Source organism: Miscanthus floridulus, chromosome 16 (genome assembly GCF_019320115.1).
Source record: "Miscanthus floridulus cultivar M001 chromosome 16, ASM1932011v1, whole genome shotgun sequence".
Taxonomy (NCBI): Eukaryota; Viridiplantae; Streptophyta; class Magnoliopsida; order Poales; family Poaceae; genus Miscanthus; species Miscanthus floridulus.
Genome location: NC_089595.1, coordinates 49,576,718 through 49,590,660, shown reverse-complemented (window position 1 = coordinate 49,590,660; position 13,943 = coordinate 49,576,718). Strand labels below are relative to the sequence as shown.

Here is a 13,943-nt window from a genome sequence, read left to right as displayed (position 1 = left end):
CTTCCAAGCTTCTGCCACCTGTCTCTTCACTGGTCCCTTTGGTATGTTGGTTTGACCTTGTGGCAGGCACTATGGAGAACTCCCATATTGGGTCATTCCTTTAAGTACTTGTTGTTGACCCGGTTTTAAGGATCAAACCAGATACACACCATATGTGAGTCTAGGAAGTCAAATCTCACATATAGCTACAAGCTTCTCCTTGTCGAATGCGCTTATGGACAACATAGCTTGGTCCTCCTGACCTTTGATGCTGGTGGTCTCCTCATTACAACCCATCTATATAGATGAAGAGAGAAGGTTCAGAATAGAGACAAGGTTTTCATAACAGAACAGAGGCCGAAGTGAGCATAACTTTTCAAAATAACAATGTTAGAGAGAAAGCAAGAACAAAGCAAAGATGAAAGCATGCTAAAACATCCAGTTCTATCTAGGCTTACGTCCTATAGTCAACATTACTCCGATACCACTTTGTAGCATCTGGTTTTAAGGACAAAACTAGATACACATCATATGTGAGCCTAGGAAGTCAAATCTCACATATAGCTACAAATAAGAGTAATATCAATAGACAATGCTTAAATACATAACATATTAGTATAAAGAATATAACCTTAGACAACAAACAGCGGAAAGACAACTCTGATCTTTCGGTGAAGACTCCACTTCCACAGGGACAACTGACTGGTTGACCACAAGCCTAATTCCTCCAAACTCTAGCAATCTGGTACCCATCCGGGATTTTTATCCAAATAATTGAAAAAATTAAAGCAAGCGTAAGCACATGTCGTACTCAGCAAATATAACATGAGGTTCAAAAGGCTGACACTAGTTTAACTAAGATTAGCTTTTAATTGTCACAGTTTTAGCAAAGGAGTAGCAACAAGTTTATCACAAGCCCATAAACACATGATCCAATAAATATGAATAATGAATAGCATAAACAGTAATCATTAGTGAGCATTTTCATCATCAGTATCATCAGTGTTCATCATCTATTCTGTAAATGTTCCAAGGCCGCTTGTGACCATGAGCACGACTGATATACCAGTTTTACACTTTGCAGAGGATATACACTTTCACTGTGAGTCATGATTTACCCTTTCGCCCGAGGCAGCCAACCTCTTGACCCACTACCAAGGAAGGTCGGCAGGGTTCACTTTGAAGCCTTTCAAAGGTTCGTCTAACAAGTTAGGGCCATTAGATTCACTCGGCAAAAAGATATAGGAACCCCCTGTCGAATGGCATAATTTCATCACGGCTATACACATAAGAGTAGAGGCTGTCCTATACCCGATTCGACAAGCCATTCTTATGCCAATAAAAATAACCACTAACAACCTAGAAAAGGTCCTCATACTGAGCTAAAGCCAGAACCATATAGCCCTCACAGTTGTACTGTAAGTCCCGGATGACCACTTACAGATAAGTCCTTAGGAAGAGGAATCTAGAGCACCATAAAATAGCCCAATGCTCTAGCCCCCTTGGTCCATGTTGCTAAAAAGCATCTTTTAGTGTTTATTGCATATACTATTAGTCAAGTTACAAGATTATGGTTCCAGTTGAGCACTAGCATCATATTACCCAATGCAAACCCCATAGGTGTCAACGCACAAAGGTAACAAAGTACTAGAAAATCCTTAGTGGCAGTCAAGGTAGACACATGCAATATGAATTAAGTGATTAATGGCGAATAGGCAACAAGGATGGTCCCATGCTATACTTGCCTTAAACTTAGATCCTTCTTCAAGTCCAAAACTTCAAAGATGTACTTCTTGATCAACACATAAAACTCACCGACTGGACATGATCATAAAGCACCACACAAGCATCTATGCCATCATACACGAAGCAAACAATAGATCTAAATTAGAATAGTACACCAGACATAAAATCAAGATGAAAAGTTTATAAAATGAATCTACGTCTCACTATAAACACATAGACGCGAAGAACACGCTAATCGGAGCTTCGGTGAAAAAGATACATCTACCGATAGATCTGCTTTATACGCAGAAAAAAAAACTATAGGCTTCATTTATTTTAACTATATAAAAGCTTATATAAATTGAATTAAGTCAAATTTAGATTCGAATTATAAAACTAGAGTAAAACAAATTATATTTTATTTATAAAATCTAGTTGCATAATTTAGAGTTTAAACCAAGAAATTCAAGTATTAGTGACGTGATAAACATTATTACTAACGCGTAGATCTCCTTGTAATAAATCTAGCACAACTTGAACGGGTCAATTCAGAGCTAAAACGTAGAAGATATGATTTAAACAAGATTTCTTTTAATAAAATAATAGATTAAATCTAACCTCGAATTTCAAAAGTTGAAAACATACTTAACAGTAGTATGAACATATAGATTATGAAATTATGAACCTAACGCAAGTTGAACGAGTCAAATCAGAGTTAAAATGGAGAAGTTATGGCCTAAAGAAAACTAGTGGCAAAACTGTAAATAGGCGAAAAGGTATTTTGGATCTAAACCGACGAAACTACGCTTTCCAAAGAAGAAAACGTAATCTGTGATTGCGCTTTAGACCGTGGGTTCTATTATTAAAAAGGGCAGGGACTCCTTAGCAAAATCAGTCGACGAAGGGGTATCAAGCCATATTGGCCGTAGGATATAGATCGGACGGCGGGGATTAGAGGAGGGAGGGAAGAAGGGGAGCGGCTGGCCAGAATAGTAAAGCCAGAGTGGTGGCGCACCATGGTCGGCGACCGAGCACGTCGGCGAGGCTTGGAACACGACCTATGGTGAACGATTTTGAACGGGAAAGGCACGGAGTGAAAGAGGAGGTTGAGGCAAGCTCATCTAGGGCATTGGTGGGGACCTCCAAGCACTGGAGACGGCGCGTGGCTTGGTGAGTCGATGGCAGCTCGGTGGCGCTAGGTTGTGGCGTGCGGCTACGGGCGCTCAGGTGATGCAGTGGGCTGCAGTCGGGTTAGGCGAGGACGGCACGAGCATAGGTTGATATTTAAGAGGCCAGAGGACGTGGGGTGTACCCAACCGGAAGAGGCGGGGCGACGTGGGACTCCCAGGCAGCGGTGGTAGAGTCCGCGTCGATGATGGACCGAGGTAGGAGGCGGAGCTGACGGTCGGGCCTGGGGTGGTAGCGGGGCAAGCAGAGAAAGGAGAGGCGCGGGTGCGCTTACTGGCGGGCCGCGGCCGTCGACCCAAGAGGAAGTGGCGCGCGGGGAGGAAGAGCTAGGCCTGCGCGCTGGGCCAAAGGGGAAAGAAGAAGGGAGCTGGGTCGAGGAAAAATGAGAAAGGAGGGGGAAGAAGAGAATATGGGACATAGGAGAAAAAATAGGCCGGCTGGCTGCTGGGCTGCACGGGAGAGAGGGGAGAGAAATAGCTGGACCGCTCGGCTTGGGGGCCGGCTGGGCCAAGAGAGAAAAAGGAGAATGGAGTTTTCTTTTTCCAAATATCTTTCTATTTTCCTTTGTTAATTCAAACCAAATTTTAAAACATGAACCAAATCGAATTCCGATGTAGTTTCAAGTATACTTTTCAACTCAAATAAAAGTGAGCAATTTTGATAAGTTTTCAAAAAGAAAATTTTACAACTTTTTAAATTCTTTTATTTTCTAATTCTCTTTTCTTTCTTTTCTTTTACTTCAAAGCTATTTTCAAATTTATTTTTCAAAAGCATTTTGAATGTTTTCAATTTGAATCAAATCCATAGTTCAAACAAACAAATGCACCGGCATGTATGCACAAACATGTTGCTACCTTTTAATTTAATGAAAAAAATTTATTTTCCTATATTTCATGTGCACAAAAATTCCAACTTAAATCTTTTTAGCTCTATTTTCAAAAATTCAAATTTTAGGGTGTTACATAGTGGCAATTTCGTAAATAAACAGAACTCAATTTTAATTTTTAAAATAAATAAAATCAGATTTTGAATTCGGGCCAGGTACTGTGGATACTATTTTGAAGAAAGGCAGGGGGTCTTTAACAAAATTGCAGGGACGGCGCGTTCTATATTAAAAATCCGCGGGGGTTTTCGACAAAAAGGCAAGGACGAAGGGGTACGGGCTAATCTGAGCCATTGGATCTAAGATGGATGGCTCGGATTAGATCAGAGGGGGAGGGCGAGATGCCAAAAGGCCAAAACAGGGCGGTGCCATGGCCGGCGACAACGTAACCTCACCGGAGTTCACTAAAAGCGAGGGCATGGGGATGCGTATATCGAGCTCACGAACTCGATGGGGGCCTCGGAGATGGCCTCGAGGGCGCAGGGGTATCGGGATGCTTGTGATGGCAGCTCGGCAGTGACGGCGAGGTCATGCACACAGTAGAGAGCGGGAGAGCGATGGGAAGATGGCTTCAGAGGTTCCTTACCACCACGCATAGCTCGGTAGGGGATCAGGGCGGTGGTGAAGCTGCGGAGGCGTCTCGGCGGCGTCGAGCTCCACACGATGAGATCCAAGCGGCGGCGCTAGGCTAGCTCAGGGCGAGGCAATTAGAGCAAGCATGGCAGCTAGGGCACAAAGCAGCGTCGCACAGGAGCTAGGTGGAGGCAGAGGGCTCGGTTTTATAGGGCCTAGGCGTGGTGCTCACGCCAAGAGTCCAAGGCGGACCGGGCTTCTGCTCGTGCGGTTACGGCCAGAGCCTCGCTCGGGCACGAGGTCAGAAAAAGGGGAAGGAGCTGACCAATGGATCTAGGACGTCAGTGAGAGAGGGAGTGGGGCCGAGGCGTCAGCTAGACAGAGGAAGAGAGGAGGCGCGCGTGGGCTTTGGCTCTTGCTGGGCCGTGGGGAGAGAGGAGATGGGAAAGCCAGAGCGGGCCTCGAGTGAGGGGAAAGGAGCTGGGTCTATGGGATGGGAGGCCAAGTGGGCTGGCTGGCTGCTGGGCTTCCAGGCCAGAAGAGAGGGAGAAGGGGAGAAAGAGGCAAGGGCCTTTGGGCCAAAAGAGTGAGGGGAGTGGTATTTTTTTCTGTTTTCCTTTATTTGAAAGCACTTTTCAACTCATTTCAAAAGCATTTGAATTCATTTTGATTTTTTGGTCAAAACCAGTCATCCCAATAAATTCAATGCAGTGGCATGAATGCATCAGCAGTGTTGCTAAACCCTATGATGTATTTTAATTTAATAAAAATTATTATTTTTCCTATGTTTCATGAGAACAAAAATTCATAAATAAATTATTTTAATCCTATTTTCAAAAATACAAATTTTAGGGTGTTACAAAAGCTAATACATAGGATTGTTTCTATTTATATGAGGAGTATTGTTTCATTTATAATATGAGGAGTATTGTCTTATTCATATGTGGAGGTGATTCATTTATTTTATATCATGTCCTTAATTTCTTTATAGAAATATTATTGGATTAATAATCTTATCATGAACCTTTTATTTATAATAATGACAAGTATTCTTCTATGATTAAATTGATGTCTAATTAAACTGTAGTTTGAATGACCTGTTAAGGCAGTTTGCTTGCTGAGATTTATTCTCACCCCTTTATATTTGTAGGTGCTTGATTTGGGTGTTTTCCTTGAAGGGAGGGAATTAGCGGCGCATCTTCACTGTTTCACACACTATTAGAGATAATAACGATGTTTTTGGCTTGCTGTAATAAACTAGTTTATCAGTCATGGAGATCCTTCATGTTTTAAAAGAAATTTATCTTAATCATAGTTTTGTTCTTGTCGTTGCTTCTGCATTTTACTTTGATGAAGGGGTTTTGATACCGAGTTTTCATGCTCTGGCATGTGGGAAGAGATGTTAGTAACATCTTAGGCCTTTTTTTGGCGCCTGGGGTGTGGGCGCGGTTATGCGGGCGTCGCGTGCTCAGCTACCGGTTGCGTAAAAGAAATTCCGATGGCAAAACCCAATTATGCAATTAATATTTTCATGTTCTCGCCAACCGAAGGGGCTTGACCATAATAAGTGCGTGAGTGCCATATATTTAGGGGGTGTTAGAATTCTTAGCTAAAGTTTAGCCTTTGTCACATCGGATATTCGAATACTAATTAGGAGGACTAGACATGAGCTAATTATAAAACTAATTGCAGAATCCCTTGCGAGACGAAACTACTAAGCCTAATTAAGCTATCATTAGCAAATATTTACTGTAGCACCACGTTGTCAAATCATGGACTAATTGGACTTAGTAGATTCGTCTCGCAAATTAGCTTCCATCTTTGCAACTAGTTTTATAATTAACCTATGTTTAATACACTTAATTGGTATCAAACCAGGCCTTATTTCACAGGAAGAATGTTTAGGTGCCATCATAATAATTAATCTCTTCAGCTGACCATCCTTATCAGCTAGAAGAAAATTACAGTATTTATCCTCGCCGTGGCTGGACCATAGGCTCCATGGCTTCGTGATTACTGATGTGTGGTGACAATTCAGAGTGACTGCAGCCGTGTCTTCCTCGTTCTTAACGATTACCAGCCAACTACACCTGCACTGATTCAAAACACACACACACCTGCACCTGCACTGCACATGCATACAAGAGCTGTTCTGGCCGACCACCTTCAATTCGGCGTGAACCATGACACAGACGCAAGGGAGAACCGGTACATCGTTGAACGCATTCATAGCTCAACTACCATCTCCTCATCCGTCGATCTTCTCGTATCCTCGTCTCCATGATGCTGACCAGGGAATGGCACACGCAAGAAAACTCTATAAATCGAGGAGCAACTCCTGTGGATGTGTGCAGGTATATATCCAGAAACCCAGAACAGAGCACAAGCAATGAGTTACCTCCTCAAGAGCAGGAGCGAGGCAAAGCTGAAGAAACAGGCGTCTTCAGATGAACAGCAGGCAAAGGTCAGACGCTAGGCTCAGCCGCTTACATTACGTATATACTATAGTAGAGCAGCATCGTTTTTGTACAGAATAAAACGGTGGTTAACTAAAGTATAAAATCTTCATCTCCTTTTCGGTGAAAGTAAGAACTTCCGCAGGAAATTCATTAGTGCGCACCTTACAGAATACAGAAATGGTCTTCAGTAACTCTAACTTGTCGATATGGACATACTTATACAGATAAATGAGGTACGGGAACTCCTGGGTGACCTGCCAACAGAGATGCCAGGCTTCTTGACGGACTCCACCATCCGCCGCTTCCTCCGTACTAGAGACTGGAGCACGGTGCAAGCGACCAAGGCTCTCAAAGAAACTGTCAAGTGGAGGCGTCAGTACAGGCCGGACAAAATCCGTTGGGTAAGTCAGTAGCCGTATATTATTGGATATGTATATTGCCTTACTGAGCTGGCCTGGGAGTGTATATTTCTTTGACGTTTGGAATTTAAGATAAAAATTGAACTCGTATGATTCGACCCGAATATATAGGCACAAGTTTATATTGTTGTAAAAGGTCACTGTTATGTATTCTTTTGTGTTTATGTTATCTTTAGTCACAAAGAGCAAGCTTTTTCTTGGAATTTATGTCAGGAAGACATTGCTGAAAGGGAGCATTTGATGAAGAAAGCGTATATAGCTGACTACCTCGACAAGAATGGGCGAACTGTGATGGTAACAATGCCGTCAATAAAGGTCAGTTTTAGTAGCTCATCTAGTTGTCCAAAATAAATATAGAAATCACGCACACAAACATTTTCCAGTAAATAAAATAAAATATATAAAAGTGCAAAACATATAGCTTCAATAGAGTAGATACATTTTTCCTATGCACGCTAATATGAACAGAATTTTTGTATTAATTCTATCAGCTTTGTTAAAGTAGTCGGTAAGTACTAATGGTACTTTTAGGATTTTTTCCTTCAATTTTTTGTGGTCAATAGAATTTTGTGTACTAATGGTACACTTTCATCTCAGCCATGCTATGAAATACCCCAGTATGGATGACAACGGCAATATCCATGGACAATATCACATCCATATCAAACTAGCACAGATGCACAATTTCAGAAATGAAACGCAAGAAGTAAATCTACAAGTTTAGCCCACAGACTATTTGTTTAGAACACTGAACTTTTTGCCTATGACAATTCCATAAACCTCTATTAATTCTAAGTGATGTTCCTAGGACAAGCTGGTACTACATTAGGATTCAGGACAACACTAGGTAAAATACAGATGAAGATCCATTTCCAGAAGGAGAAATCTTCTAGATGTACCACTGGTCCACTGTATATGAGTGGTTCAGCAGAATTCAGGGTTTGCTTACCTTATCTAACTTAGAAAGAGAACACCTATAATAAAAAACTATTGCAAGACAGCTAGAACTTCTATATGGAAGAAATTAATGCAGGAAAAAAAATTAGTATCAATCATTTTATTAAGACCTGAGAAAAACCTGAATGAGGTGTCACAAAAGAAATGCACCAAAAATAATCATAATACTGTCACATAATCAGTTGGATTTATGATCGCAAAAATCAAACGCATACTCACCAATTCTTTCGTGCCTAATGATGACCACTTCCTTGAATGCTTGCTCGTTTGATCTGCATAAAACGGTATGAGTGAACATCATTTGAATTGTGATTTTGGAATGATAAAATGGCAATAAATCTGCTCAGTTAAAATGACAGTACTAATTTGCTAATATGCCTTGTACTTCTCGCATTAGAAATAAGTGGACACAAATGCCTTGTGCTTCACAAGACGAGTGCAATTGATGGTACTACTTCACAGCTCATATGATCCAAATCAAAGAGAGATTGTTTAGATACATGGAACACCAGGAAGGGATGAAGGGACAGTGACGGTTAGAAGGAGGAACGAACGAGGTAATTCAAAACTAATGACCAACTAAAACCTACTTATCAAAAACTATACAAGATCTATCTAAATGTGTACTATTGTTTTGCTAAGTTTTGCTATCACTAACACATGAGAATTATGCAACCTAGATTTTAATCCTATCAAATAACCTTACAAACTAGTCTAGAAAAGGTAAGCATATAACCAAGAGATGCCATTAAGCATGGAAGTATAAATGAGGTAGAGAATGAAAACTCCCGTTGATGGTCGATTTTTCCCAAGGTATCGAGAATCTTGCACTGCCCACTAGTCCTTGTTGGAGCCCCTCGCAAGGGCCAAACTCCTGGCCGGGTAACTCCGTGGATAGCCCCCGGGTCTTCCCGTGGTAACTCCTAATTTTTTCCTGATGAGATGGTTGCTTCACGAAACAACTACCTCTTTCTCTTAGCTTCTTGTCTCTCCTCCATGTCATAAAAAATACTACGTGGCATTGCATTAGATAGTCTTTAAGACTGCTGATATGTAGCAATGTACTTGCCTGTAGTAGATTTTATTCTGCCTTTAGTTGCATGAGACAGTCTTTCGGATCTGATTGTGGAGTTTGGATTGTATGTTGTCAACATTAGTGCCTGACAGCCTGAGTACCCTCGTGGGGTTGGAAGGAGGCCACAATACTGAGGTCACGCTCGTCGTCCACAATCACTTCCCAATACCATAGCAAAAAGCCTTAATATCTGGCATATGAAATAACATTAAAATGTTTTGTATAAAGAAATATGTATGTTATATGTTTTGGCATCATTTTCTTCAAACATCATGCAAAAAATTTTTGATACTAACTTTACATTTGGGAGATCATACCAATGTCCGCTAGGGATTTCTTAAATTTGAAGAATAGTTTTTTACTTCTTTGTCCATAACATATATTTTGCTAATACTAATGCGTGTTCGAACAGAGCTTAGTTCCAGCGAAGGAGCAGGTCAAACTACTAGTTTACAACTTGGAAAGTTGTACCATGAGCTCAGAAAATGCACAAGAAAATATTGTTTGGGTAGTTGATTTCAGTGGATGGACAGTATCAAGTACTCCATTGGCGGAGTCACGTCAATCAGTGCACATAATTCAGAACTATTATCCAGGTTTGGTAGGAGCTGCAATTCTTTGCAACCCTCCAAAGATATTCGAATCCTTTTGGAAGGTACAGTATTCCCGAAAGCACTACTATACTCTTCTAAGTTTAACAACACCATTCATAATTCAGATATAGGTCGTCAAACATTTCATAGAAATAATAATATATTACTTCATTAACTGTATTGTCAATGTATATTGTGTTTTATATTTTTATGGCATATTACAATGGAATTAATGTCAAAGACATGTTCAATGGATAATTTGTTTCTTGAAAAGTTTATATGTTCAGAATGGTATGCTCGACCCCAAATACTGATGAGTGCACCCAGTGCACATGTAATGTACATAGTAGTACTTCTATTGTAGGTTCAGTTGAATATTGGAACTGACAATGTACCCTTGCATCCCTGAACTGTGCTTTCCAGAACATCTGCATGCCTTAGTGCTGAAAACTTGCTTTTGTAGATACTAAATTACTTCATCGAGCCAGAGCTGAAAGAGAAAGTGAAATTTGTCTACACTAACAATTCCGAAAGCCAGAGAATAATGGCTGACATGTTTGACCTGGACAAGCTGGAGTCTGCATTTGGTGGCCGCAACACCTCTGGTATCGACATTGTCAAGTATTCTGAGAGAATGCAAAGAAGAGATCAGACTAGGAATCTTCATATTCGATAAAAGCAAATGGAAATTCCTCTTCATACATACCATTGCACTTGCACAGTTCGTCTTGTCGAAGTGTACAAGAATTCTACTCTGAGCAGCAAAGACGGGAAGACGAGATTGAAGCCTTGTCTTTACTTTATATATGACCTTAAGAAACTGTTCAAAAAACTTAATAAATTAAACTCGATTACTATGGAATTCTTGGAGGTTAAATCATAATAGATCAGGATGATTATGATGTCTGGTCGATTAGCTCCGAATGATTGGGATACCAGATTCTGAATGATCTGTGTATTATATATGAGATGTCATGAGAATTCGTGGGCCATCCAAACTGTCAAAGTTCTAGATAGCCGGCTATGACCTTTAGCGTCTCATTTTTTTCTACAGACTAAGAAGCAATGATGGGTTAAATAGCAGCTTAAGCCATTTAGCGGCTGAACAAAAGACACGTGAAACATTAGGGAATTTAACATATATATAAACATAAAAGATGAACTGGATATTACAAATACCAACAAACCATTCATAATCTCACAAACATATCAGTCCATATATGATAGAAATGTCACAAACACATGAGTCGCTACTATTGTGGATGTTTTTGGAGGCGGTCGTTTTTTATTAATGGAAGTGGGCACAGTGTCCGCCTTTGGTAAAGGGTCACTATTAATCAATATTTTTAGAGGTGAGTGCGCTCTGTTAACCCCATTAACGGAGTGGCGCCTGTCTCCTTTAATGGGACTAACAGAGGCAGACTTCTTAAGAGAGGTGGATGCACTTAAATCCGTTAATGATTAATAGAGGCAGCTTGAATTATTTCATTTCTCGCCATCGTACTTGAATTATGTTTTCACAATTATAAGATTGTTGTAAACTGAATACGATGTACTTACAAACACCACTGCCAGCCCCAACGATATGATATGCATGTTATATATAGGAAGAGTATACTCTGTAGCTAGCTACACTAGTCAAGCGTCCGATCTTAGACAGCTTTGTAGCTTGTTGTAGCACCCGATTTTAAGAACAATACCAGATACACACCATATGTGAGCCCAGAAAGTCAAATCTCATATATAGCTACAAATAAGGGTAATATCGAAAGACAATGCTCAATATATAACATACTTAATATAAAGGATATAACCTTAGACACCAAACAACGGAAAGACAACTTAGATCTTCGGGGAAGACTTCAATTCCACAGAGACAACTGACTGGTTGATCACAAGCCTCATTCCTCCAAACTCTAGCAATCTGGTACCAATCCGAGATTTTTTCAAAGATTTAAAAAGTAAAGCAAGCGTAAGTACATGTCGTACTCAACAAATATAACATAGGGTTCATGAGGCTCAAAAGGCTGACATTGGTTTAACTGCAATTAGCTTTTAATGAGTCATCTTTTAGCAATTGGGTGGCAACAAGTTTATTCACAAGTCCATATAAATACATGATCAAGTAAACATGAATAATGAATAGCATATACAGTAATCATTAGTGAGCATCTTTATCATCAGTGTTCATCATCCATTCCATAAAGGTCCAAGGCCGCTCGTGACCGTGAGCGCGGCTGATATACCAGGTTTACACTCTGCAGAGGTTGTACACTTTCACTATGAGTCGTGATTTACCCTTTCGCACGAGATGATCAGCCTCTTAACCCACTACCAAGGAAGGTCGGCATGGTTCACTATGAAGCCTTTTAAAGGTTCGTCTAACAAGTTAGGGCCATTAGATTCACTCGACAAACAGATGTAGAGCCCCTCTTTCTGATGGCACAATGATACGCAACCTATACACAAGGGAACAGAGGTCGCACTATACCTGATTCATCAAGCCATTCTTATGCCAATAAAGGTAACCACTAACAAGCTAGAAAAGATCCTCATACTGAGCTAAAGTCAGAGCCATGTAGCCCTCATAGTTGTACTGTAAGTCTCGGATATTCACTTACAGATAAGTCCTTAGGGAGAGGAATCTAGAGTACCATAAAAATAGCCTAATGCTCTAGCCTCCTTGTTCAATGTTGCTAAAAAGCATCTTTTAGTGTTTATTGCATACACCATTAGTCATGTTACAAGATCATGGCTTTAGTTGAGCACTAGCATCATACTACCCAATGCAATATCCCAAAGGTATCAAGGTACAGGGTAACAAAGTATTAGGAAATCCTTAGTGGTACTCAAGGTATACACATGCATTATGAATTAAATGATTAAAGGTGTATAGGACAACGAGCAAGATCCCATACTATACTTGCCTTAGACTCAGATCCTTCTTCTAGTCCAAACCTTCAATGGAACTCCTTCTTGGTCAACAGGTAAAGCTCACCGACTGGACATGATCATAAAGCACCACACAAGCATACATACAATCATACAAAAAGCAAATAATAGAACTAAATTAGAATAGCACACCAAACATATGAAACAACAAGTAAAAAGGTTTTAAAGATGTTCTACACGTCGCTACGAACACACAGACATGAAAAGCACGCTAATCGAAACTACTGTTGTAAAGAAATGACTATAAGGTTTTATATTATAAAAGAAAAGAGAAGAATATAAGCTTGATTTATGTTAATTAGGAAAAACTATGTGAGTAGCATTAATTTATTTTAAACAAATCTTATTTATGCTTAAAAACTAAGTTGAAGCTAATCATATTTTATTTATAAATATTTTGATATCATTTATGCCAATTCCACTTTAACTTGCAAATACAAACTGACATGTGAGATCATCTAATCAAATTTGATATATGTGTCTAGACTAAACATATTATAATTTAGAAACATATTTATGTTAGCAACTAGTCATGCTAAAACTTATTTTCAAAAGAGCATTGTATATAATTATGTTGCTTTTATTTATAAAAACTAGTTGCATGCATATTAATCAAATTAATATTTAAGCATATATATATATAAGTCACTTGACATGAAAAATGATGACACTAGCATGTAACTCACATCGATACAAATCTAACGCAATTGGAACGACTCAAAACGGACTTAAAACGAATATACGACGAGGATATTATGAACGGGTGGTAATTTCGTAATTACCTCGTCTTCATCCATTGGCCTCCCATACAGCCACCACACGGCCATGGCAACAACAGCTGCGCAGGGGTGGGCTCGACTTGTTGCATGAAAGAGAGGATGGCCAGGCTAGGCAGCACGGCAGCGACGAGAGGAGGAGAAAAATCTAATTTACTACACGAGGGGCTTCCCTTACGGTAGTTTTAGTGTGTTTTGCCCAAGGGGTTGATATATATTTATAGGGAGAAAAACTCCCTACATCTACATCAACTAGCAATATGGTACTAATTAATGTTGCACCCTCCATATTTACTAATGGGCCTAAATAATCATTAAAGCCCATCAGTAAATAAATGCATGGGCCTTTAGGGTTTATTAAGAT

At 39.9% G+C, this 13,943-nt stretch overlaps 1 protein-coding gene across 1 annotated transcript; it reads left to right on the top strand.

The window, feature by feature from the left end:
* Window positions 1-6,654: 6,654 nt before the first annotated feature.
* LOC136513399 (uncharacterized) lies at window positions 6,655-10,713 on the top strand. Its single transcript, XM_066507409.1, has 5 exons — window positions 6,655-6,812; window positions 7,032-7,208; window positions 7,440-7,541; window positions 9,671-9,913; window positions 10,315-10,713. Exons 1-5 carry the CDS (start codon window positions 6,693-6,695, stop codon window positions 10,525-10,527), a joined length of 855 nt encoding a protein of 284 aa, XP_066363506.1. The 5' UTR covers window positions 6,655-6,692; the 3' UTR covers window positions 10,528-10,713.
* Window positions 10,714-13,943: the final 3,230 nt, after the last annotated feature.

Excerpts from the sequence above, each read along its gene's own strand:
- LOC136513399 (XM_066507409.1), top strand. The coding sequence starts at position 6,693 with ATGTGTGCAGGTATATATCCAGAAACCCAGAACAGAGCACAAGCAATG. Across the intron at positions 6,813-7,031 it reads CAGATGAACAGCAGGCAAAG|ATAAATGAGGTACGGGAACT; the intron begins GTCAGACGCTAG and ends ATACTTATACAG. Across the intron at positions 9,914-10,314 it reads TATTCGAATCCTTTTGGAAG|ATACTAAATTACTTCATCGA; the intron begins GTACAGTATTCC and ends TTGCTTTTGTAG.